The sequence below is a fragment of the Nicotiana sylvestris genome, chromosome 8 (assembly GCF_000393655.2).
Source record: "Nicotiana sylvestris chromosome 8, ASM39365v2, whole genome shotgun sequence".
NCBI classification, from domain to species: Eukaryota; Viridiplantae; Streptophyta; class Magnoliopsida; order Solanales; family Solanaceae; genus Nicotiana; species Nicotiana sylvestris.
The window spans coordinates 222,082,349-222,107,209 of record NC_091064.1 but is presented as its reverse complement, the minus strand read 5'-3'; the positions used below and the strand labels follow the sequence as shown (position 1 = coordinate 222,107,209).

Here is a 24,861-nt window from a genome sequence, read left to right as displayed (position 1 = left end):
AGGAGTTTAAATTTATTTCGTAAACTTAGTCGATATCAATTAAAGCTAATTTTCGTTATTTATTTCACACACTTTTCTATTCCTCTGAACATAAACAACACTTACAATTTCTTTTTGGGGTTTAGTATCGCATTAAATAGAAATAATTTACGGAATGAGAATAATACCAAGAATAACTAAAAATTAATGAAACAACATCTTTTCGTAAGTAAGTCGAAGTTAACTAATCAATCAGTTGTGCTCCGATTAGTACCTCTTTGATGTCGATTATATTAATTTTCTGTACTTGTTGCTCCCTACTAGGTCTTAGTTCATTTCGATAATTAATTGTCTTTTGTATAGATAGATTTGAGATTTTCTCAAATTAAAGGTCTAAATTAACCAAATTTTATTGTGTCATAATAAAAAGTGTTAGGCTAATTAGTAACCAGTCTTGATAATGGCCTTCTCTTTTCGTCTTTTTGACTAAAACTATACTGAACCACCTATCTATTCGTTTTTTAGCGATGTCCCGACACTGATGAGCATCACTTAGGCCTTCATTCAAGATACTCAAATCCACTTTGAAGTTGGCTTATTCGCTCGGCCAATCGTCGGAATGTGTACGAGATACCATCTTCCTAATCTCTCCTATAAATAACAAGGCCTTTGCCGCATATCAGCTACGCTCAATGCGAGATTTCTGTTGGATCAGATCTTTTGGACCTAGCAAAAAGAGCTCTAAGCCTCCACGCAAGCAAGCGCGAGAGAAGCGGAGCACGAAGCGGTAGGTTTTTCGGAAACAGTCTCTCTATTTCCGAGGGGTAGAGGTAAGGTTAGCGTACACACTGCCCTCCCAAGACCGTACTAGTGGAATTTTACTGATGGTTGTTGGTATCGTCGTCCTGATAATGGTCTTGAGTCCAGTTCGTGTAGTTTATTAACTAGAATTAAGAGCGCATTGTGCTAATTATAATTATTGATTCTTTAACAAGTCATTACAGAATTGTCAACCAATTTTCAATGTTTGAAACGCGAGTACACTATGAATTGAGCAAATGTTGCTTTAAGAGTCGTTAACAATTGAATTCAACAGCATAAGAAATTAGTAAAAATAACTACAAAGGCAAACTTCACACCAACAGTGGTATAATATGCTGTCACGGGTGATTGTTTAAAAGAATGACACGTGAAATCGAAAACAATTATTTTATTTGGTACCAGAAAGAATGACATTCATAAAGAGATAATAAATATCCTCCACCCGGTGGTATTAATGAAAAATATTTCACAGCATTAAGTACTGCCCGTTATAAGGAATTTGGCATTTATGGTCACCGTTACATCTTCATCAATGGCCTTCACAATTAACATTAAAGAAGGGCACGATCCTAGGACCTCGTTCCGTAGATATAGCTATAGATAGTGAGTTTTGTTATCATTGTAAAGGACATTTGAGTCAATTACTCAAATGGTCACTCAACTATCCCAAATTATCTTCTAAAGTCACTTTACTTTCGTTCGTAACAACAAAGTCACTGAACTATGCCTATTGCACTCACAAGGTCACTCAACTAGATTTTTTAAATTTTGGGTTGCTAAATACTTATTTTACCCTCTAAATTATAAACATTTATCTACTTTTTTTAAAAAAAACTTTTTAATATTGTGATTTTCCATTTTTAATTTATATTATGGACTTACTTATATAATAAATAAATATTATTTATAAATTCAAAAAAATACAAAGTATTTAAGCATATATAATGCTGGAATAACAAAATAATGAGCATAGTAAAAAAATTAATTAGAATAATTTGTTAGTAATAATAATTTTAGTATTAACAACAAAATTCAAAATTTATTTACACAATTCAAAATGAAAGAAAATAAAGGTTTTAAAAATTATATTACATGCACATAATATAAAAATAATTATTTAAATAAAGGTATTTTTATAATATACATTATATATTCTTGAAAATTATGCTCAATTATATTATTATGCTTCTAATAATATAATATGTTAAGTCGTGCATGGAATAAATAATTATATTTATATTACGTGCATGGAATATATATTCTACAACCTTTGTTTTCTTTCATTCTGAATTGTGTAAATAAATTTTTGAATTTTTATTGTTGATATTAAAATTATTATTACAAATAAATTATTCTAATTAATTTTTTTACTATGCTCATTATTTTGTTATTCCAGCATTATAGATGCTTAAATACCTTTTATTTTTTTAATTTATAAATAATATTTATTTATTCTATCGGTAAGTCCGTAATATAAATTAAAAATGAAAATTCATAATATTAAAAAGTTTTTAGAAATTAGATTAATGTTTATAATTTAGAGGGTAAAATTGATATTTGACAATCCAAAATTTGAAAAATCTAGTCGAGTGACCTTCTGAGTGCAATATGCATAGTTGAGTGACTTTGTTGTTACAAACGAAAGAAAAGTGACTTTAGAAGATAATTTGAAATAGTTGAGTGACCATTTGAGTGATTGACTCCAAATTTTATGGTAAAAACTGATACTAGAATCTGCTCAAAACTCTATACAATTTTATCTTCTTGTTTTTATTCTTGTTGTTGTTGCGCCCGGAATCACTATTTCTACTATTTCATCTTTATATCAAGGCTAAGTATTACATATTTCTTCAATTACTTCATTATTTTAGGATAGCATAAATTCACTTGTCTAGAAATCACATATAAATTCAACTATACTGTTATACAGGTAAACAAACAATTAACTACTTTGAAATTAAAATGTCATGTATAGGTCAAGATTCTCTTCGAGCATGTCCTTCCATTGTTCAATGTACAACATGGGTAATTCATTTAAGTATTATTTTTTAGCTAATTAACCTAAATAAAGTAAATTATTTTAGCAAAAAATGATATTGTCGCGTTCGAGATTTCTTTTATTTTGTGAAGATTTTGGTATATCATTGCTAAAAGTATTGGTCATGCCCAACTCTAGTCCTAAAAAGGATAAGCGATCGCTGCAAATATAATCCGGTCTAAAAGTCCGGAGTCGAATCCCACAGAGAATTAAGGCTTAGCTATATCTGTTTAATATCACTAAAAAGACAAGTTTGAACAATTTTCTAAATTATAAAGATTGAGATCTATATTTCTAACTACTTAACTAGCAAATACTATAAAGCGGTAAAATTATCAACTAACGAAACAAAAGGTTGGAGACTAAATTAAGGAGGTCTAGAATTATGATTTCCCCCAATTGTCGGAATCCTTCTAGCTATGTTCCCTACAATTTCGCCAATGTATTCTCTACTGATCGTGAGCACTTTAGGTGTCGTAATTCTCTCTCGAGCAACTACAACAATTTACTAGATATATTCTCTCGAACTACGCTAGTTGACTTTATCTAACCGCTCATTATGACCACGTCAAGGCTTTGTTATTTCTTAAACCTACCTTTAAACCTGTTGTATTGATTTCTCACATACGTTAAGAGTGACGTCGTTCAACAACCACCTAAATATGTATCTTTTCTCAAGCAACACATAATAAATAGGCACAGTCAATCGATGGTCATTCAATCAACTAAAATAAATACGTAGCTGAACAAATAGATAAATTCAAAGGCTAAATTATATTAAAACCTAACAAGAATTCATCCTATAAAAGGTTCTATCAAAACTCTAGATAACAAATTAGTTATTCATAATAGTATGTAAAACCACAATACTAAAAGTTATAACCAATAATGAAAATAGGAAGAAGGAAGTAAAAAACTCATAGAAGAATTCTCCGCCTTACTCCTAGTGTGTTCTTGCCTACTTAGATCGAATCTCCGGTCTCCTTGGCCTCCTTAGGTCTAAATTATGCAAAAGTATGTCAAAGGTCCTCAAAATACCGTTTTCCATGTATATATACCAAGTATGGTTGTGCCCAAATAATTATACCTTCTCCTATACGAAAAGGACACTTTTCCCGGATAGGACGTCCGCGGCCGCGGATTGGACCATGAACCTGACTGCGGATTTTGGCCATGTTCTGACCGCGGCTGCGGATCTAACCGCGGAGCACTTTTCGCGCATTTTTCACCCTGTTCTGTTTGGAATTTCGAAAAATATAAAACATAAAAGTTGTAGCCCTTTGAGTTATCTTTCTAACCATATATTGTGAATCCCAAATGGAGTTTTGAGTGAAAAGTTATGTTTATTTTACTAGACAGTGCGCAATATACCTACTCGATTCTTCGTTTCGTTGCTCTATCATCCGTTGATCCCCGAATAAGATCCCGGCTTAATTCCTTGGGCTTTTACTCAGATTTCAAAGCTCTAAATCACTTGAATTTATTCCATAACATCTACATAGCTCGGAATCACTCCTATAAGGCATAAAACACACAATTAGTGCAAAGCACTAGCGATTAAAGCGCAAACTCCACGAAAGTGCGGTAAATTAGAGTGTAATAATCAACTAAAATACGTAATTATAGCCTATCATCAAGTACCTTTAATATGATTTTTTTTAGTAAGAGGGAAAACCCGTAATCGCTACAATCTCTGCCATTCAAGTGAGCACTCTGCGGTGAGCACTTTGTGTCAACTGGTAAACCTCATACCGCACTAGGGAAGCCCTGTGCGACCGGTTCAACCCACAAGGCATTGAGGAGGGATTCGATCCCAAGTCATCCGTATGGATAACCGTCCTCCAAACCGACTGGACAACCCCGATGGATTACCATTAATATGATTAATAGAACTAAATATGCTCATTTTACGAAAATTGACGGGGCAAAAAATGAACATGTAAAATTTGGATGGTCTAGCTGGTATGTTTTAAAGGACGACACTCTTTGCAGCTCCTGCTATTCCCTCAAGTTGTGACTATAATAGGAAAAATGTTACACATATTTTACTTTTACATTAAATCAATAAGCATATGATATGCGTCTTTTATAAGTACTTTTTATTTCTACTATGTCTAGTTAATATATACTCCCTTCGTTCCAAATTACTTATCCTATTTAGTTTTTCGAGAGTCAATTTGATAATCTTCAATGATAAATTGTAACTCAATATTTTAAAATTTAAATTTAGATATTTAAAACTATATAAAAAATACTACAAGTTACAATTTATTTCATACCAATATGATGAAAAAAATATTTCAATACATTGATCAAAGTTCATATAATTTAACACTTGAGAAGCGAAATGTGAAAGCTAATTTGAGACGGATGGAATATTATTACATCTCTATTGATAATTTAATCAATGATAATTAATATAATCTAATGTAAATACAAGTACAAGTAGGAGCGGATTTAGAGGACATAAAGGGGTTAACCCCCTTCGCCGAAAAATTATATTGTATATATAAAACAAAATTTATTTTTTACCTTTATATATTATGTTTTGGATCCTCTTGACATTGTCCAAAAGTGTAGCTCAGTGATTAAAATAGTTCAAAATTTTTGTTATATTGGTTCAATTTCAAATGGCCACAATCTCTTTCAATTTTTTTTTCGAAACCCCTTAGAGGAAATCCAGCCTCCGCCGCCGAGTAAAAGGTAAGTAATTACACTACTTATTTTTTTGCGGAGAAAGAGAAACAAATGACGGAAGTGAAAGGATAATGTACTACTACAAAATTTAAACAGCTCTTACAAATGTACACAGTACACTGACTCAGTGTCTTTCATTTGTCAATTGAAGATATCAAAGTACAAACAAATTCGTGGTCAGAATTCAGTCTCTCATTTCTACAAAACACTTCTCACCATCTTTCTTCCCAAATCCAAATTCTTGATAATCAAATCATGGCTTCTTCTTCTTCCTTTCAACTCTCAAGCCTTCAAATTCAAACCCCACCTCTAAAAAAATCCAACTTTTTTGGTCAATCTCACAACCTTAACCCTAGTAATATTCATACTAAATCAACTCTGAAACCATCTTTTACCTCAATTACTACTGCAAAATTCAATCTTTATGAGATTCTTGGAGGTAGAGGTCTTTGTAATGGAGAAGAAGGTATACAAAAAGAGCTAAAAAAGTCAGTTTCAGAAGAACAATCCTCAGCAAAATCAGCAACTGTTGATAATAATAATAATAATCAAGAAAAGATGGAAACTGGGGAATTTCCTGAAGATGGATTTGAGAAAGAAATGATGGGGTTAGTTGGTGGATTTCCTGGAGGTGAAAAAGGTTTAAAGAAATTCATAGAAAAAAATCCACCACCTAAGAAAACAGAATCAAGAATGGAGGGTTTTAATCTGAGTCTTGTGAAGAAACCAAAGCCACCTGAATTACCGCTTTTATTACCTGGAATGATTGCTATTGTTAAGAATTCTAATAATCCATATTATATGTATTGTGGGATTGTGCAAAGGATTACTGATGGAAAAGCTGCTGTGCTTTTTGAAGGTGGGAATTGGGATAGATTGATTTCTTTTAGGCTTGAAGAGTTGGAAAGAAGAGAGAAAGGTCCACCAATGGTGAATCCTAGGTCTGTGATTCTTGAAACCATGTTAGAAAAGAGTTCTGAATCTTGATTTGCTGTCGAAGGGGAGCCTCTCGTAAAGTTGTTGTACTGTGGTCAGGAGGTGGGTTCGAGCCGTAGAAACAACTTCTTGTAGAAATGTAGGGTAAGACTGCGTACAATACACCTTTCTGATCTGGTCCTTTTCCGGACCTTGCGCATATCGAAATCTTAGCGCACGGGGCTGCCTTTTAGTCATATCCTTTGTTTCTTTTTGTCTTTTGGTTGTTGTACATACAAGATGTAATAAGAAATGCAGAATGCTTTTGTGTAGAAAGAGTGTAATTCTATTGATTCTGGTAATATATGTTCCATTGTTGAAACTTTTTTCTTTACTTATGGCTAAAAATTCAACAGCATACACTACCTAAATAACACATGACTCAATCTAATCCATTCGACCAGTTTGGGGTTCGAATCCCGAGCAACCCACTATCACATTGAAATTTTAATTCTCTATAGAGACGTTCATGTTTTTCCAACCAAATTCATGAAAATTTTGAATAGATCTACATACACCTTGACTGACACGAGTATATAAGTGAATGACAAGCTCCCACCTTACCCTGCACCCTGCAGGGACTAGAACATGAACTACTTTTCACAATCATGAAGGAATGTCCCTGATGCCATATGGTGGATATTTCAGGTTCCATAATTTGACAACATGTCTAACTTAAGACAATTCCAATAATGTTAGCTAGCCTGAGACAGAGTAACAGGATTGCAAATTGAACCTTCAAGGCTTTGGCTTGCCTAACTGTGAGACCGACTAGTTGAATAGAGACGAAAGTGGGTTATAGTGATTCGGGAGTCTCGTGTGAAAAGGCTCTCACTCAACGGATCAAAGGTATCCAGAGATAACACGCTGATGACTCCCAAGAGCTACTATCGAGGGGTCGTTTGGCACATCCGATTTCGACTCATTACATTTTGGGGCCGATGAAGGTCCCAAGGATTCGGTTGTTCGCCAATTCAAGTGGTACGTGAGTTGGGTTTAGAACGTGGCGAGAGAGCAAAAACATGATATGTGGTTTAAGCACACATCACGTATTTGAACCATGCTGAAGAAAAAAGCTTGGTATGCAAGTGGAGAAGGGTAGAACTGTGTGCCAATATCTATAGAATTTCTGGCCCTCGAATTAGCAAAAGAAAAACGTGCATGACTTTATTGGGTTGATATCTCTCTATGTATGATTTTTGAAAGAAAGAACTTTAATCAATACAAAAAGTGTATGACTCTATTGGGTTGATATCTTAAACATCGTCTTCTTGATTCATTGCATTTCTCGTTTTAAACTTTCATACGGTTATATTTTATTCACTTGCTTTAACCCCTTTTCCTTTATGGAAACAACCATTAAAACAACAATAACAACAACCCATTAAAATCCCACCAGTGGGGTCTGGGGAGGGTACATCCCTACTGTTAAAACGGGCAAGCGATTTTCCCGGTAAACAGCCACCCAATTGTGAAAACTGAAAAAAGAGTCAAAGGGGCGGTTATTGGGAGTTTTGCATAAAACTATCTCATGAACAAAATGTTCGGATTGAATTTATCAAATATGGCATGGGAATCCTCGTATAACCAGGTCAAGAGTCAAATTTTTACTTTTAATCGCGAATTTGGATATATAATTTTAATTTCTTTTAAAAAAAGAATTTACATATTTGAAAATTATGTACTATAAGTCACAATAGTTAACAACAACTTAAAATATTTAAAAGCCATGCATAAGAAAAAGTTACTATAAGAAAAAAGTTGTCTGACCCTCAAGATTAAAAATGAATTAAATTAATGGGACAAAGGATATATATATATATATATATATATATATATATATATATATATATAAGACCATAAATAGTTAGATGGAAAGATTGAGTCCCCCAATCCCCATGCATGCAACGTCTTCCAAGCAAAACGATGAGTAGAGGCGGAACTAAATTTTTTAGTTTATGAGTTACGTTGGACCATAATCCTTTTTGCTTGTTGAGTTCTACATAGACTATTGTACTATTCAATAATTTTTTAATTAATACAGAATTTGAGCCAAAGTTATTAGATTATGTCAAACCCGTAACTATAATACTGGCTCCGCTGCAGACGACGAGCCTGTAAAGATGAAAATCTCAAATTTCAGAGGTTCTTATCTGTATCTACAAAGTGGCAAAAACATTTTAGTATAGGTTTATAAAACTGAAGAAAATACAACAACCTTATTGATTTATAAAATATTAAAAATATTAGCTATGATTTATGGGTGATTATCGTCTCAAAAGGTTCATATATTAAAAAAATGGCAAGAAAATGATAAGCTTTTTCTATTTTAGTTACTACCACGAGAAATGCACATACACGAAAACTAGCTAATACTCTCTCCGTATTAATTTATGTTATGTAGTTTGACTGACATAGGTGGAGTTCAAGAAAAAGGAACAACTTCTAAGATATCTTATGGCATCAATTATACATGAAATTTTTGTATCTACAAAAGTATGTCATTAAGGATAAAATAGAAAATTTCTTTAAACGAAGTGGATCCTCGGCTTGAAAATATTAAATAGACTAATTTAACGGGCTTTTACCTATATATGTAAAAGTATAATCCTAATTACTGCTATTAAGTATTAACAAGGTTTTTATTTAATTAACATAAATGTATTTACCAATTGTATACAAAGTAAGAGATTATGTTTCAACCTTCCCTATTTTCTCTCCCTAATCTAATTTTCCAGTTGATTCAACTTCTAAAGTTAATTTATGCAGCTTTAAAGTAATAAAATGTATTTAATGTTAGCTCTAATTCAAAATTAAAGCGTAAACAATGGATATTTGGTATTTGAAATTCGCGTGGAACGTAAAAAATCGTTTTTTTGTGGTTGCAACCGTGTTGTTAATACTGAACTACCAACTTTGGCTATTTTAAGAAAACTACGAGCCCGTTTGGATTAGCTGATTTGAAGTAGCTGATAAACATTAGGTGCTGAAAAAAATTGTTAAGTGCTGAAACTGATTTAATAAATAAGCAGTTACGTGTTTGGGTACAAGTGCTGAAATTGATAATGTTTGTTGCAGTATTTAATAAAAAAGTGTTGATAAGCTCTTTTTCTGTTAAAATGACTTAAATAACCTTAGAATTGTTTACACTTATAAGGGCGTAATTTCTTCAAAATTTTAGATTCCAGATCGATTCAAATACAAAATATTCTATTTGTCATTTTATTTTAAATACAATTGTACTTAGATAAGATAATTTTTATGATAAATATAATTTATTTTATGATAAGCGTATAGTCATAAGTTATAATAATAATAAATAGACAAAAGTTTCTCAGTAAAAAATAAACCTAAATAGGACAAATTATTTGAAGAGAAATAAACATTGTCTTCATCACTACAACACTTAGAAAGCAATACACCAAAAGTTTGATATATCCTCATTTATTACATACAGTTCAAAGATTAATACACAATTACATATATATATAAGTATGCAAAGGAATAAAGAATTTTCTTATCTTAAATAATCAATGAGAATTGCAGACTTGAAACGGTTGGGGAGGAGGGGGTGGGGGGACAGTGAGTATCAATGTAGGAGCTTTGTTCTAAAAAGAAATATTTTAAGGATAAAAAAGTAAAAATCTTGGTCAAGTTTAAAGTGCTTATAAGGTAAAAATTCATAAGCTAGGGGTGACCACCTTATGGCTGTCACACCTCCTTTTTCCGCCCCCGCGGGGGGCGTAGGGAGTTTTCTCCAATTAAAGGACAGTCGAAACGGGATTTATTTATTTTTTTCAGAGTCGCCACCTGGGAATTTTAAGGCGTCCCAAGTCACCGGTTTTAATCCCTGAATCGAGGAGAATATGACTCTGTTTGTTATTCTGCGAACCAGAAATCCTGAGTAAGGAATTCTGTTAATTCGGGAGAAGGTGTTAGGCATTCCCGAATTCTGTGGTTTTAGCACGGTCGCTTAACCATTTTTATATTTGGCTTAATTATCTTGATTTGTTAAATACATTTTTTATTTGTTGCCCAATTTTATTACCGCTTTTGTTTAGATTGTTTACAATTATATAAACGAATCACGCGTACGTATATTCGTATTATGTACCTTTTATAAATGTAGAGCATCGTGCCACGCATACGTGTACACAATAGGGTTGACAATATTTTTTTTATATTTTTATTATAAAAATCATATGTTTGAAATCGTGCTTAGAATAAAATTAAGGACGTTTGTCGCTCTTGTATTGATTAAATAGTGAACCGCACATCTCGGGTTTTTATGAAATTAATTTGATATTCTCCAAAAAATCCCTTTATTAAATATTTGCTCGAAGCTGCGCGAACGCATAATCCGAATTGCTTTTTTTTTTAGAAATATAATCAGGTCACGCGAACGTATCCCTAATCAAAAAAAAAAAATTCTTGATGGTAGTATAAATTTTTTCACAAATTGTTTATTACATCCATATATTTTTTGTGAAAGTCATGGTAAATCACTATTTGAGACGCCTCTAAATTACTCGAAAAGGATTCACAAATTATTGAGTGTTGACCACAAATTATATTTTTTCGCGTATAAATTATATTCCTCCAAGCCATTCGAATTTAAGGAGTAAAAATGAACAACGTGTGATTAATACTACCATTTATAGTGAATACAATATTTGACTACCCAAATAAACAACGTGCGAATTACGTATAAACATTGGGAAAGAATTGATGTAAGAAAGGAAATGATATTTTCGAAGAATCTTCATTATTCTATTTGAGGCGAATACTATTTTTTATATTTTTAAAATTGTTATAATCTATAAACCTAATCACCTTCTACATTACTTGTTTTTAATACAAAGTTGTAATCGTTTGGTTAATTTGTTTACGATGGTAGATAGGCATCAAGTTGATAAAAAGGGATTATTATACAAATCGATTCAATAAAATTGCATTACATGCAACATAGTTATACGTCTGAACCGTTCATAACATTCTAACATCGTAACGAACTATATCAACTCACCTTTCACATATGGTTATATATATACCCGTTATCATGCCATATATGAACATACAACTTATATCAATCTAAACAAAAATCAAATTTTTGACAAGATATACTAATAATGTAATTTCTTGATACTTCCATTCTACTTTACATTTAGCTAACAATATTACGGGATGTAATTAATGGCCCATTTTATGCCATGTTCCCTACTTTGACAATTCAATCATGACTTCACTTAATGAAAATTCCGAAATAGATGACATTATTACAACACTTATACGAACTTCAAGAGGTAACAATTATCTTATATTCATCACGTCAAACGTACTACTATATTAATCAACTGAAACAAAACCAAATTTTAAACTAATGAACTTGGACGAATGGAAAATAGAATTATAATTCCCGAACTTTATTTATTTGTCATGTTGAAGCTTTTCATGACAGGAGTTTACAGATATGTACCTGGAAATGAAGGTAGAAGGAGTAAATTTCAGCAGTGACAGCAACAACAAAATCAGCAGAATATACCAGTGTTCAACAGATTTGATCAACAAAGAAAGACCCGAGGAACCCAGATGCACAATAACAAGACTTCTTAAAGAATTTCAGATTTTAAAACCAAGCAGTATCAAAAAACAGACCCGGACAGATTCCAAAAAACAATGTTTCATATTTTCCTTTTCCTTTTCTGTTATCGGTTTCAGACTCTATGTGTATATGAGTGCTCTATTTTCTGTTTCTTTTTCTATTTTTTCTTCTTTCTTTTCAGATTTCTGTTTCTGCTTCTGTGTGTTTTTCCTCACTTAATTTCTGTCCAGATTTTCTCTCTGTCTCTCTCTGTGTATCTCTTAATATCTATATCTGTGTGTATTAAAATCTCGGTCTCCCTCTCTCTCAAAAACTGCCCCTTCTTTATAAACAGATCCCTGTATTTATACAGGTCTGCCCCTTTTCCTTTCAGTGCTGCCCGGACCCCCTTCTTCTTTTAAAAATCAGAAAGTCCCATTAAAATCTGCTTTTACTACTTTAAATCCCATTAAGTGATCTTATCCTGATTTTCAGCATCCCTATTACCCTTTGTTTCCCATTATTACATTAAATTATATCCATTACACTCCACTATCAGCACACTACTATTATCAAATTACCCTCACTGTTTTATTCCTCAAATACCCCTGAAATCCTACTGTAATTACTGTTCTTAATACAAAATCAGAACAGATTCTACACTCTGTTCAAACAGCTATAACCAATCCTATTAACATTATCTAATCAACCTCCTAACACAGTTGTATCTAATCAACCCTTGTAAACTTGAATTCAAACCCAACATCACAATAACATTACACTGAATTCAGCATAACAATTCAAACTGAACTTCAACATTGAACTAAGATCAAACAAACACAAGAACATTGTCAATATACTGACAATGCCCTGAAACTCAATGTTCAGAAATCAACATACACACATCATTCATCTGACAGACTCATTGAAATATAATCAAGGATGATTTAACTGACGAGTATTAATTAAACTGATTATTTACAACAATTGTCAACAAACAACCGATAAACAGATTATTTCAAACAACATTTTCAGAAACAGGATTCTATAATATAACTACTCGACGAACTTAATCGAGTCGATTACTCACATTGTAAATAATCACAACCAACAGAAATAGTTTCACATTTTGATCAAGTAAGCGGGTAGGAGACAGAATCACAGAATTAAATAAACAAAAAATATGAAAAATTACACAGGTTACTAAAACACAATACATGTAGGAAACAAAAGAAAAACAGGAAAAATACCTCTGAATCTTTAAATTTACTCGGACTCAGACTCAACTTAGATTCGAACCTTTTTGAGGCTGAACAGACTTTATTCGAAGTATTCTCAATTGAGAATACCTCGATTAAAGTCTCTTAGACCTCAATCCTTCACTTGAATTGGAAAAATTCCACGATTGGAAATTTTTAGGGTTTCAGATTCTTTGATTTGGGGTTCGACCAATTCTGGGCAGATTCGAAGGGAACCAAAGATGACACAAGGGTGAGGGAGGCCTAGGGGTCATTTGGTGTTAGTTTGGAACGAAACTGGGCGAGTTCATGTTTGGCTCGAACCTTCAAAAGAAGATTCGAAGAGCTCTGAGGTGATTCGAGCCAAACCAACACCAGATCCATAGCTAGGGTAGTTAGGGGAAGCTACGGTGTTAATTTGGAGACCATCGGAGGTGGTTGAGTTTTCAGACCAACCTACGATTTAAGATTCGAAGAGTTGGGGCCTGATTTGAAGGAAATTAACCCTGGATCCGTAAAGAGGGGGTTGTGAGGAGTCGAGGGTGTTAAGGTGGTGACCGGCGGCGTTGTTGCCGCCGGGTTTCAGGCAATGGAGAGTTAAGGCGGCTAGGGTTAGGGGTGTGATTCCGGAGAGGATGATGAACAGTAGGGAGGGGGGGTGTTTAGTTAGGGGGCCGGGGTAGGGATTTGGACTTTATATAGGGGTGGGGTGGATTGATCTCATCCATTGGATCAATTAAGATGCACGGTTGAGATTAATTCATTTAACCAAACGTTGTCGTTTGGTTAAAGGTTGGGGTCAGGCTGGATCGGGGCAGTGGGTCGGGTAAAGGTTACGGGTAAGGGATGTGGGATCTCAGCCGTTGGATGGATTTGATCCAACGGTCCTTGATGAAACGCGACAAAACGCCGTCGTTTGGTTTGATTAAATTGGACCGGACATGGGGGTTTGGATTGGGCTGAGGGGTTTGATTTGTTTGGGCCTGATTTTGTTTAAGATTTTGGCCCAGATTCGTTTTGCCTCTTTAATTAATTTTCTCAATTTCCAATTTTATTCCTTAATTATTAAAATCCTAATTAAAATTATAAAAACAAAATTACTCTTACAAAATATTAATTACTTTTTAACAAATGTTAACACATAGACAAAACATTAATTACACAATGATATAATTAATGACCAAAATAAGGTAAATGCATATTTTTTATGATTTTCTTTTAATTAACTCTTAAATGCATAATTAAATCCTAATTATCATGCAACATGTGTTTTTATTTTATTTTTCATTTTAACAAACAAAGTAGATATTTACGGACATAACACAAATATTTAATAAATGCCACACAAATTCTAAAAATTGCACACTAAGCAAAAATTGTTTTATTATTTTTTTGAATTATTTTGGAGTAATTTTCGTGAGGCAAAAATCACGTGCTCACAATGGCTTTTGGCTTATTTTTGGCTTATAAGCACTTTTAACTTTATCAAACGCTTAAATAAGCCGAAAAGTTCTTATAAGCTAGTTTGATCAGCTTATAAGCTTAGCCAAACACCCTATATATCTTGTTTGAGTGTGAAAACGTGAAGATAAGAGGTTAAACACTATTGTAAAATATTAAAAAGTTTTAAAGCTTTGAATTTGAAAATCATGCTTTACGAAATTGTTATATATTTGGACCGTTGTCACGACCCAAAATCCCTACCTTCGGGATCGTGATGATGCCTACCATGGGACTGTGATGCTACTGCTGTTTCGTGCTGCTTTTACTGCTTGCTGACCTCCTTATTACACCTTGCTTCAAAGGTAAAACAAAGGCTAAACTAGACTATGGTATATGAATTACAGAATCTTATCTAGATCATGCCCTTGCGTTTCTTGTTGTCTTGATGTCTTGGTGACTTTTGGGCATCTTTTGCTTCTGACTTGTTCCGCATTTCCTTTCATTGTGCCTCGTATTTCCTTTATTTGTTTGGGACTCTTGTTGTTTCTTGCTGGGGATTTGGTTGGACTCCTCTGCTTTATTGACTTTACGTGTGCTCCATTCTCACATAGGCGGGCTTTTGACTTCAACCCGTAATGTCAAACTACATTGCCATTCTGTTCTTCAGGTGGGCGCCTGACTACTGATCCTTCAATTGTATTCCTTTATTCTCCAGGTGGACGCCTGATTGCCTCTTCGATTCTTCATCCTCCTTCTCCAGGTGGACGCCTGATTTCTTCTTCAATTCTTCATCCTCATTCTCCAGGTGGACGCCTAATTTCTTCTTCAATTCTTCATCCTCATTCTCAAGGTGGACGCCTGACATCTTCTTAAATTTTTCATCCTCATTCTCCAGGTGGACGCCTGATTTCTTCTTCAATTCTTCATCCTCATTCTCCAGGTGGACGCCTGATTTCTTCTTCAATTCTTCATCCTCATTCTTCAGGTGGACGCCTGATTTCTTCTTAAATTCTTCATCCTCATTCTCCAGGTGGACGCCTGATTTCTTCTTTAATTCTTCATCCTCATTCTCCAGGTGGACGCCTGATTTCTTCTTCAATTCTTCATCCTTATTCTTCAGGTGGACGCCTGATTTCTTCTTAAATTCTTCATCCTCATTCTCCAGGTGGACGCCTGATTTCTTCTTTAATTTTTCATCCTCATTCTCCAGGTGGTCGCCTGATTTCTTCTTCAATTCTTCATCCTCATTCTCCAGGTGACACCTGATTTTTTCTTTAATTCTTCATCCTCATTCTCCAGGTGGACGCCTGACTTCTTCTTAAATTTTTCATCCTCATTCTCCAGGTGGACGCCTGATTTCTTCTTTAATTCTTCATTCTCATTCTCCAGGTGGACGCCTGATTTCTTCTTTAATTCTTCATCCTCATTCTCCAGGTGGACGCCTGATTTCTTCTTTAATTCTTTATCCTCATTCTCCAGGTGGACGCCTGACTTCTTCTTTAATTCTTCATCCTCATTCTCCAGGTGGACGCCTGATTTCTTCTTTAATTCTTCATCCTCATTCTCCAGGTGGACGCCTGATTTCTTCTTTAATTCTTCATCCTCATTCTCCAGGTGGACGCCTGATTTCTTCTTTAATTCTTCATCCTCATTCTCCAGGTGGACGCCTGATTTCTTCTTTAATTCTTCATCCTCATTCTCCAGGTAGACGCCTGATTTCTTCTTTAATTCTGTATCCTCATTCTCCAGGTGGACGCCTGATTTCTTCTTTAATTCTTTATCCTCATTCTCCAGGTGGACGCCTGATTTCTTCTTTAATTCTTTATCCTCATTCTCCAGGTGGACGTTGTCACACCTCCTTTTCACATACCCAAGGGGTACGTAGGGAGTTTTTTTCCAATTAAAGGACAATCGAAACGGGATTTATTTATTTATTTCAGAGTCGCCACTTGGGAGATTTAGGGTGTCCCAAGTCACCAATTTTAATCCCGAATCGAGGAAAAGAATGACTCCATATTACAGTCTGCGTACCAGAAATCCGGATAAGGAATTCTGTTAACCCGGGAGAAGGTGTTAGGCATTCCCGAGTTCCGTGGTTCTAGCACGGTCGCTCAACTGTTATATTCGGCTTGATTATCTGATTTTATACAAATATGAACTTATGTGCAAATTTTATCTTTTAACCGCATTGTTATTATTATTTTTACAAGAATGTGAACATCGTTTAAAAATATGTCTTTGGATTGCGTCACATAAAATGCACCCGCGATCCGGAACGTATTTTTATTCAATGTTTTAGGATTTGGATTTGGGTCGCATAAATGCGCACCCGTGTTTAAGAATGTATTATTATTAAATCGTGCCTAAAGCGATTAGCGTATTATTATTTATGGGTAAGACTGTGGAATTCACTAAACAGTCCATCCCGAATTCTAAATACTCAATTAAATATTTATTGAGGGCCCCACAATTTTGTATTTTTTATTCGGCGAGGCTCGTCTCATTTATTTTTAAAAGACAATCCTAAAATGCCTACATTATTCTCTATTAAATTTGTCTCTACAAAATAATAATAAAAAAACGTCTTAATTTATTTACAGGCTGAAATTGACCAATAATATTTAATTAAACAACATTCTTCCAAGTTCCAAAATGGTCTATTTTGATAAACTAACGTGTTTTTTGAGACATGATAATCATCCAACAATAGCGAATTAACTAGACGAAGTTACTACACCATTTATTTATTTTTAGGCAATATATAGGTAGTTCGTCCGTTAAGCTATCATCCGATGTTTCACTATATGTATTAAATATCTACATGATTCTGATTTTTTGCAAGCTAAATAATTTATACATACAAATAAAATTCAGAATATAATTAAATATAATTCAGAATTTCAACTCTTCATTTTTCGTATTCATACTTCATATTTCGGATTACAATAACCAGCGTGTCAATTGTGTACCTGATTTGGAAGCAAAAGAAAATGAAGATGAGAATCAGCAGCAGTAATAACAATACAGCACAGCAGCAACAATCCAGCAACAGTAACAACCCAGGAACAGAGTTTGCAAACCGGTGGAGTATTAATCCCAAAACAAAAACTTCAAGCTTTGATGACACAACAACAATTAATGTTAATTTCAAACAATGAAAGAAAGCAGAATATTTTTTTTAGTTTTTTTTTATTTGAAAGTTTAAATATTTTTTCGGAATTTTCTCTATCTTAAATGTTCAGCCTTTTTTTCTCTCTCTTATTCTCTTTCTGTCAGATTTTTTCCTCTCTTTTTTCTCTATATGTGTGTCCTTCTCTTATCTCTGGTTTCAAGACTTCTTATATATAACCCATCCCATAAATCTTTCAATTAATTAAAATCAATATTTTTTCTCTACCCAACCCATTATCTTCCCACTCATCCCCATTACATTAAATAAACATATCACACCACCCCATTATATTTTGTCCCCCATGCCTAACATAAAATAATACAAGATTCCCCCCACTAAATTTTGTCTTGTCCCCCCTTTATATTAAATAACCATATCACAACCCACCCCATTTCATTTTGTCCCCCATGCTTCATATAAACAATTACAAAATGTACAATTCCTAAACTACCCCTCCGACCCTATTGCAAATTACTATTTTACCCCCGAAAGTACTATAAATTACCAAACTACCCATCAGCTATAACACATCAATTAATCAAACTTAACCAAAATATAGACAATATGATTAATTTTTAACAATGTTCAAACAACAAATTTCATGAACATGATTTCTTCAACATTTCAACAACAAATCACATGAACACAAATTGAACAACAAAGAACAACTAAAATTTGATTGAACAATATTTTAGCAACAAACAATCCTATTTTCGGATTCAACAACAACAACAAACAAGTATATTTAGATTTCTAAATTCAATAATATTGAACTTAAAATCAACTACTCTAAAAACATTACAACAAACAATTCCTATATTAAACTTAAACAAGATTATGAGACAAATTCAAGAAATAATCATAAATGATAAACAAGAAATCAAACTATACAAAATTCGGATTCAAGAACAATTAAACAAAGTATGGACATGAATTAAATTTATTTTGAACAAAAACAACATGACGGATTCAAATGATTAAACCAACATACTTCCCTATCACAACTAAATTCTTTTAGGCAAATAACAAAACAAAACCTAAGAAGAAACAATTATGAATTTAAACTTGAACTTTAACAATATTGACCATTTTTGGAAAATACATAAAATACATAAAACAAATTGAGGAAACAATTAATTAAACTTCAATTTGTATCTAACTAACACTAAACTAACAACATTTACCTAAACAATAAAACAAACATGAAAAATTCACCAAATAATGAACAAACTAGAAAATTATTTCAACGAAGAACAAACCAAACAAGAATTGAATCATTTATCGAATTTAGATCCGAAAAATACCAAACAAAAATATGGACGATAAATGAGATTCAAAAACCAACTAACCGGAAATGAAACGACGAACAACGACCAACCAACGACGAAACCGGACAGTGATCGACGACATCGACCAAAACTCATCCATGTACGCGAACTCGACTGGACTGAAGCAGTAGCATCCGCTACTACTGGACATCGGCACTTGAACTAAATGACGAAGATGAAGCAGAAGAAGCTGACGATGAAGAGAAATGGATGCAGCAGCAGCTTAATGAAGAAGCCATAGTCATCGAGGTTCGCGAACTCGACTGGACTGAAGCAGTAGCATCCGCTACTGCTGGACATCGGAGCTTGAAATGGATGCAGCAGCAGCTCGGACGCGAGGAGGAGCAGCGGCGACGGTGTGGTTTGGACGATGAAGCAGCGGCTATGGCTGTTCGAGCTGAAGAAGACGAAGTGAGGCAACAGTAACTCGGTTGTTCGAGCTTGGTCGTTAATGGCGGACGTCTGGCGTGGTAGTTCATGGTGAAGCAGCAACGAGAAACAGACGATGTGAGGCAGCAGCTAGGAGGACGATGAAGCAGAAGCAGCGGGCAGTCCATGGTCGAGCTTGAGCTCGTCAATGGAGAAACAACTCTGGGGCGATGGACTATCGTGGTGGTTGCGTCGTTTGGTTGTGTATGTGTGTGTGAGTGTGACGACGTGAGGGGGTATTCGTGGGGGAGGGTGGTCGATGTTGCAGGCTGGGGTTTGTGGGGGGGGGGCAGCCATGGATGGGGTGTTTTGGAGTTTTGAGGAAGAAGAAGGAAATGAGGGGGGGGTGGCGGATGACTTAGTAGTTTTAGGGTTTTTTGGCCCTTTTTTTGTTTTCTTTTTGTTTTGTTTTTGTTTTGTTAAAATAAAAAATGATAGGATGTTGGGTTATGGACTGGGTCGACCCAGTTCGAAATGGACTGGGTCGTTTGGGAAGATTGGGCCATTTTTTGGGCCTGAGGCTTGAAATCGAAGAAGAGGCCCAATTCCGACTTTCTTTATATTTTCGCTCTCTTTTCTTCTTTTATTTCTCTAAAACTAAATTATAAAAATACTTAACTTATTATTAAGAACTAAATTAAGTTATAAAAGCGCAAATTAACTCCAAATAACAATAAACGCATGATTAAGCAATAATTAAGCATAAAATTGTATATTTGGACATTAAATGCTAAAAATGCAAACGACGCCTATTTTTGTAATTTTTAATTTTTGTAAAACAAATTTAATTACTAACAATTGTATAATTAAATCCTACATGAAAATGCGACATATTTTTGTATTTTTAATAATTTAACAAATAAACATGCACAGACAAACGTTCAAATATTTACACAAAATATCACAAAATATCACAGAAATTCCACACCAAGGAAAATTATTTTATTTTTGAATTTTTGGGAGTAATTATCATATTGGGCAAAAATCACGTGCTTACAGCTGCCCCTCTTTGCCCGAAGACACGAAGTGTTTTCGTGCAAAGATAAAGCGAGCGATTTTTGCCCATCCGAGTACTCTGTGTGAAGCATTTTTTTTGAAAAAGATTTGACCGAACCTTTGCTTCAAAGGTTTCCTACATATCCTGGGCTAAACAAGAATCAGGTCAATGTAGTTCGGGAAGTTTTTGGTAGCTGGGACTACCGTGGGACTGCATTGTTACTGTTGTTGCATGCTATTACTACTGCTTACCGATCTCTTTGTTACACCTTGCTTAAAAGAAAACAAGAAGCTAGGCTATACTGCATTTTTTCTTGTTGCCTTGCTTTGTTGTCTGCTTGCATTTTTTCCGGTGCTTTTCTTCCGATGCTTTCCTTCCTTTCGACACATGCACTTGAGTTTTTGCTGGGACCTCTTATTGCAACCTTCTGCTTCCTGATGCTGGGGATTTTTATTGTTTTCTGCTGGGGATTCCTGTTGTAACCCTCTATTTTATTGTCCTGTGACTTGATCTTGAAATGTATGCCTCTGTTCTATGGGCGGGCTCCCAACTTTAATACTTGAAAATTAATGTTGAATGTGTTCCTCTGTTATATGGGCAGGCTCCCAACTTCAACACTTGAAATGAAAAGACTGAAATGTATGCCTCTGTTATCTGGGCGGGCTCCCAACTTCAACGCTTGAAATATAAAGACTGAAATGTATTCCTCTGTTCTATGGGCGGGCTCCCAACTTCAACACTTGGAATGTAAAGACTAAAATGTATGCCTCTGTTATCTGGGCGGGCTCCCAACTTCAATGCTTGAAATATAAAGACTGAAATATATGCCTCTGTTATCTGGGCGGGCTCCCAACTTCAATGCTTGAAATATAAAGACTGAAATGTATTCCTCTGTTCTATGGGCGGGCTCCCAACTTCAACACTTGAAATGAAAAGACTGAATGTATGCCTCTGTTATCTGGGCGGGCTCCCAACTTCAACGCTTGGAATGTAAAGACTGAAATGTATGCCTCTGTTATCTGGGCGGGCTCCCAACTTCAACACTTGAAATGTAAAGACTGAAATGTATGCCTCTGTTATCTGGGCGGGCTCCCAACTTCAACAACAACTTTAAAAATGCCACTCCTTTCTTTAGGTTGGCGAGATTTCAACCAATAAATCGCCATTCTATTCTTCAGGGGGCTCCTGACTACTTAGAATTTGAATTGTATTCCCTTATTCTCCAGGTGGTCTCCTGATTGCTAACTTTGAAATGGAATGTCTCTATTCTCCAAGCAGACTCCTGACTTTTAAAATTTAAACTGTGTGTCTCTGTTCTTCAGGCGGACTCCTGACATCAAACTTGAAAAGTATGTCTCTGTTCTCCAGGCGGACTCCTGATTGCTAAATTTGAAATTGAATGTCTCTATTCTCCAGGCGGACTCCTGATTTTTGAAATTTAAACTGTATGTCTCCGTTCTTCAGGCGGACTCCTGACGTAAAACTTGAAAAGTATGTCTCTGTTCTCCAGGCGGACTCCTGATTGCTAAATTTGAAATTGAATGTCTCTATTCTCCAGGCGGACTCCTGACGTCAAACTTGAAAAGTATGTCTCTGTTCTCCAGGCGGACTCCTGATTGCTAAATTTGAAATTGAATGTCTCTATTCTCCAGGCGGACTCCTGACTTTTAAAATTTAAACTGTATGTCTCCGTTCTTCAGGCGGACTCCTGACGTCAAACTTGAAAAATACGTCTCTGTTCTCCAGGCGGACTCCTGACGTCAAACTTGAAAAATAAATGTCTCTATTCTCCAGGAGGACTCCTGACTTTTAAAATTTAAATTGTATGTCTCCGTTCTTCAGGCGGACTCCTGACGTCAAACTTGAAAAATACGTCTCTGTTCTCCAGGCGGACTCCTGACAACTTGCATTTATCCTGATTAGTGCTTGTTTTTCCCTCCTGGAGAATTCCTCTTCAACAACTAACTTTTCTCCCCCTGCTCAATCAAAGAAAATTTTGTCAGTTTAAAACGGTGGTTAGTTGATGGCATTCTTGCTGAAAAATCCTTCCACTGCCTTGCTTTGTGTTGACTAATTTCCACGCACTGACCCTAAACCGCTTGACTTTCTGACCAACTTTTAAATTTCCCAACCTCTAGCGACCTAAATGTTTTACACCCCTGCTGTTATTTCACTTTTCTGACCTTTTTGTTTGAGCTTTCGCCTTTCCCATGACATTCCCCAATCATTTCACCGATGAAACTTCCGTTAATTCCCTGTATTCCACTTGACATCAAGTTATTTTTGACATGCTCTGACCACGTTGTGCTTTACAATTCTAGAAGCTGGTAGTGAACTTTGAAGTCCTTTCTGCTTGCATTGAACAAAACTGGCACTGAAACATCTCAGCTAGATAAAACCCTCAAAAGAAAATGAAATGCAATGATTCTTGAGTTAAGGATAAGAAGAATCCAAAACCAGATGACTGTTTGAAAAGATAAGGAAAAGAAACTTATCTGAGCGAGACAAACTAGTACCAATGGTCATGACATGCATTTTGGATTAATCAGCCCAATCTGTCCAACCAAACAACTCTCAATTGTCGTACCTCATTGCCCAGAACTTCCATCACTTGTTTGATTTATCCAGACCTTAACCTTGTTTCCCTGCGGTACCGCGAAACGGTTTCTATCAACAGACCTTTCTCAGTTTTCCATTTCTTATTCTCACCTTCGCCTTGAGGTGCCCGTAAAGGTTTTCACCAACAAGACTCTCTCATTTATTTTTCTCTCAGCTCTCGTCGCCTTACGGTGCCCGTGAGGGTTTTCACCCATAAGACTCTCTCATTTATTTTTGTTCTTCTTGCTCGAACCAGAGTGTTGCCCCTGTCGTGGGTTATTCCTACCTGTTCATCTTGGCATTTCTCAAAACTGATCATAAGGTCTTTCTTCGGTCCGTAATGTAGGCTTTTGGATTGATTTAGAAAGAAAGGTATAAAAGGCTCAAAACAATTCAAATGGGTTCAAATTACAACTTTCGGAATCCCACTTTCATAACAATCACCACTTCTGCCCCAGTTTCTTGCTTGGGGATTTTTGGATTTCTATTTGGTATGACTGAACCTCGGAGTAAGGCTGCCTACGTACCCTTTCGGGATCAAGTCAAACGTAGTTCACTTCATAGAGACTACGTTGTTATGTTTCTCTTCTTTCCTTTCTTTTCTTCACTTTTCTTTCTTTTCTTTTTCTTCTTTTCTTTTTCTTCTTTTCTTTTTCTTTTTTTTTCTTTTTTTTTTCTTTTCTTTATGCCCGACTTCTGTAGATTCTGATAATGCCGCTGATTCCGAAAGAGGTGTATGAAAAATAAGTAAGGCTCGAAGGGGATAACAAGGGATAAGAGTGTTTGGATAGCAGAACAAAATGCCTTCATCATTTCAATCTTTAAGATATGCCAAATACGAACAGATACATTCAGAAAATAAAGAAATCATACATAATATCTCTTGACCGCATCGGAATTGATGGTCATTTCTACACATTTTCCTTCCACATCTGTCAAATACAATGCTCCGTTAGACAACACTCTGGTTACTACAAATGGTCCCTGCCAGTTTGGGGCAAATTTTCCTTTTGCCTCAGCCCAATGAGGCAAGATCCGCCTCAGTACTAATTGCCCGACTTCAAATTTCCTTGGACGTACTTTTTTGTTGTATGCTCTTGCCATTCTTCGTTGGTACAGTTGGCCATGACACACTGATGCCAATCTTTTCTCATCGATCAAACTCAACTGCTCAAGACGGCTTTTCACCCATTCATCATCATCGATCTCAGCCTCTGCAATGATTCGCAGAGATGGGATTTCCACTTCTGCGGGTATTACTGCCTCGGTACCGTATACCAATGAGTAAGGAGTCGCCCCTACCGAGGTACGCACGGTGGTGCGATATCCTAACAATGCAAAAGGCAATTTCTCGTGCCATTGTCTAGATCCTTCAACCATCTTCCGGAGTATTTTCTTTATGTTCTTATTGGCCGCTTCAACCGCACCATTTGCCTTGGGACGGTACGGAGTAGAGTGCCTGTGAGCAATCTTAAACTGCTCACATGTCTCCTTCATCAAATGACTATTAAGATTAGCCCCATTATCTGTGATGATTACCTTTGGGATCCCAAACCGACAGATG

General features: G+C 35.2%; 1 protein-coding gene across 1 annotated transcript; it reads left to right on the top strand.

Moving 5' to 3' along the window:
* Positions 1 to 5,642: 5,642 nt before the first annotated feature.
* LOC104217308 (NAD(P)H-quinone oxidoreductase subunit S, chloroplastic) lies at positions 5,643 to 6,833 on the top strand. Its single transcript, XM_009767520.2, has one exon. It carries the CDS (start codon positions 5,792 to 5,794, stop codon positions 6,521 to 6,523), a length of 732 nt encoding a protein of 243 aa, XP_009765822.1. The 5' UTR covers positions 5,643 to 5,791; the 3' UTR covers positions 6,524 to 6,833.
* The last annotated feature ends 18,028 nt before the right edge of the window (positions 6,834 to 24,861 follow it).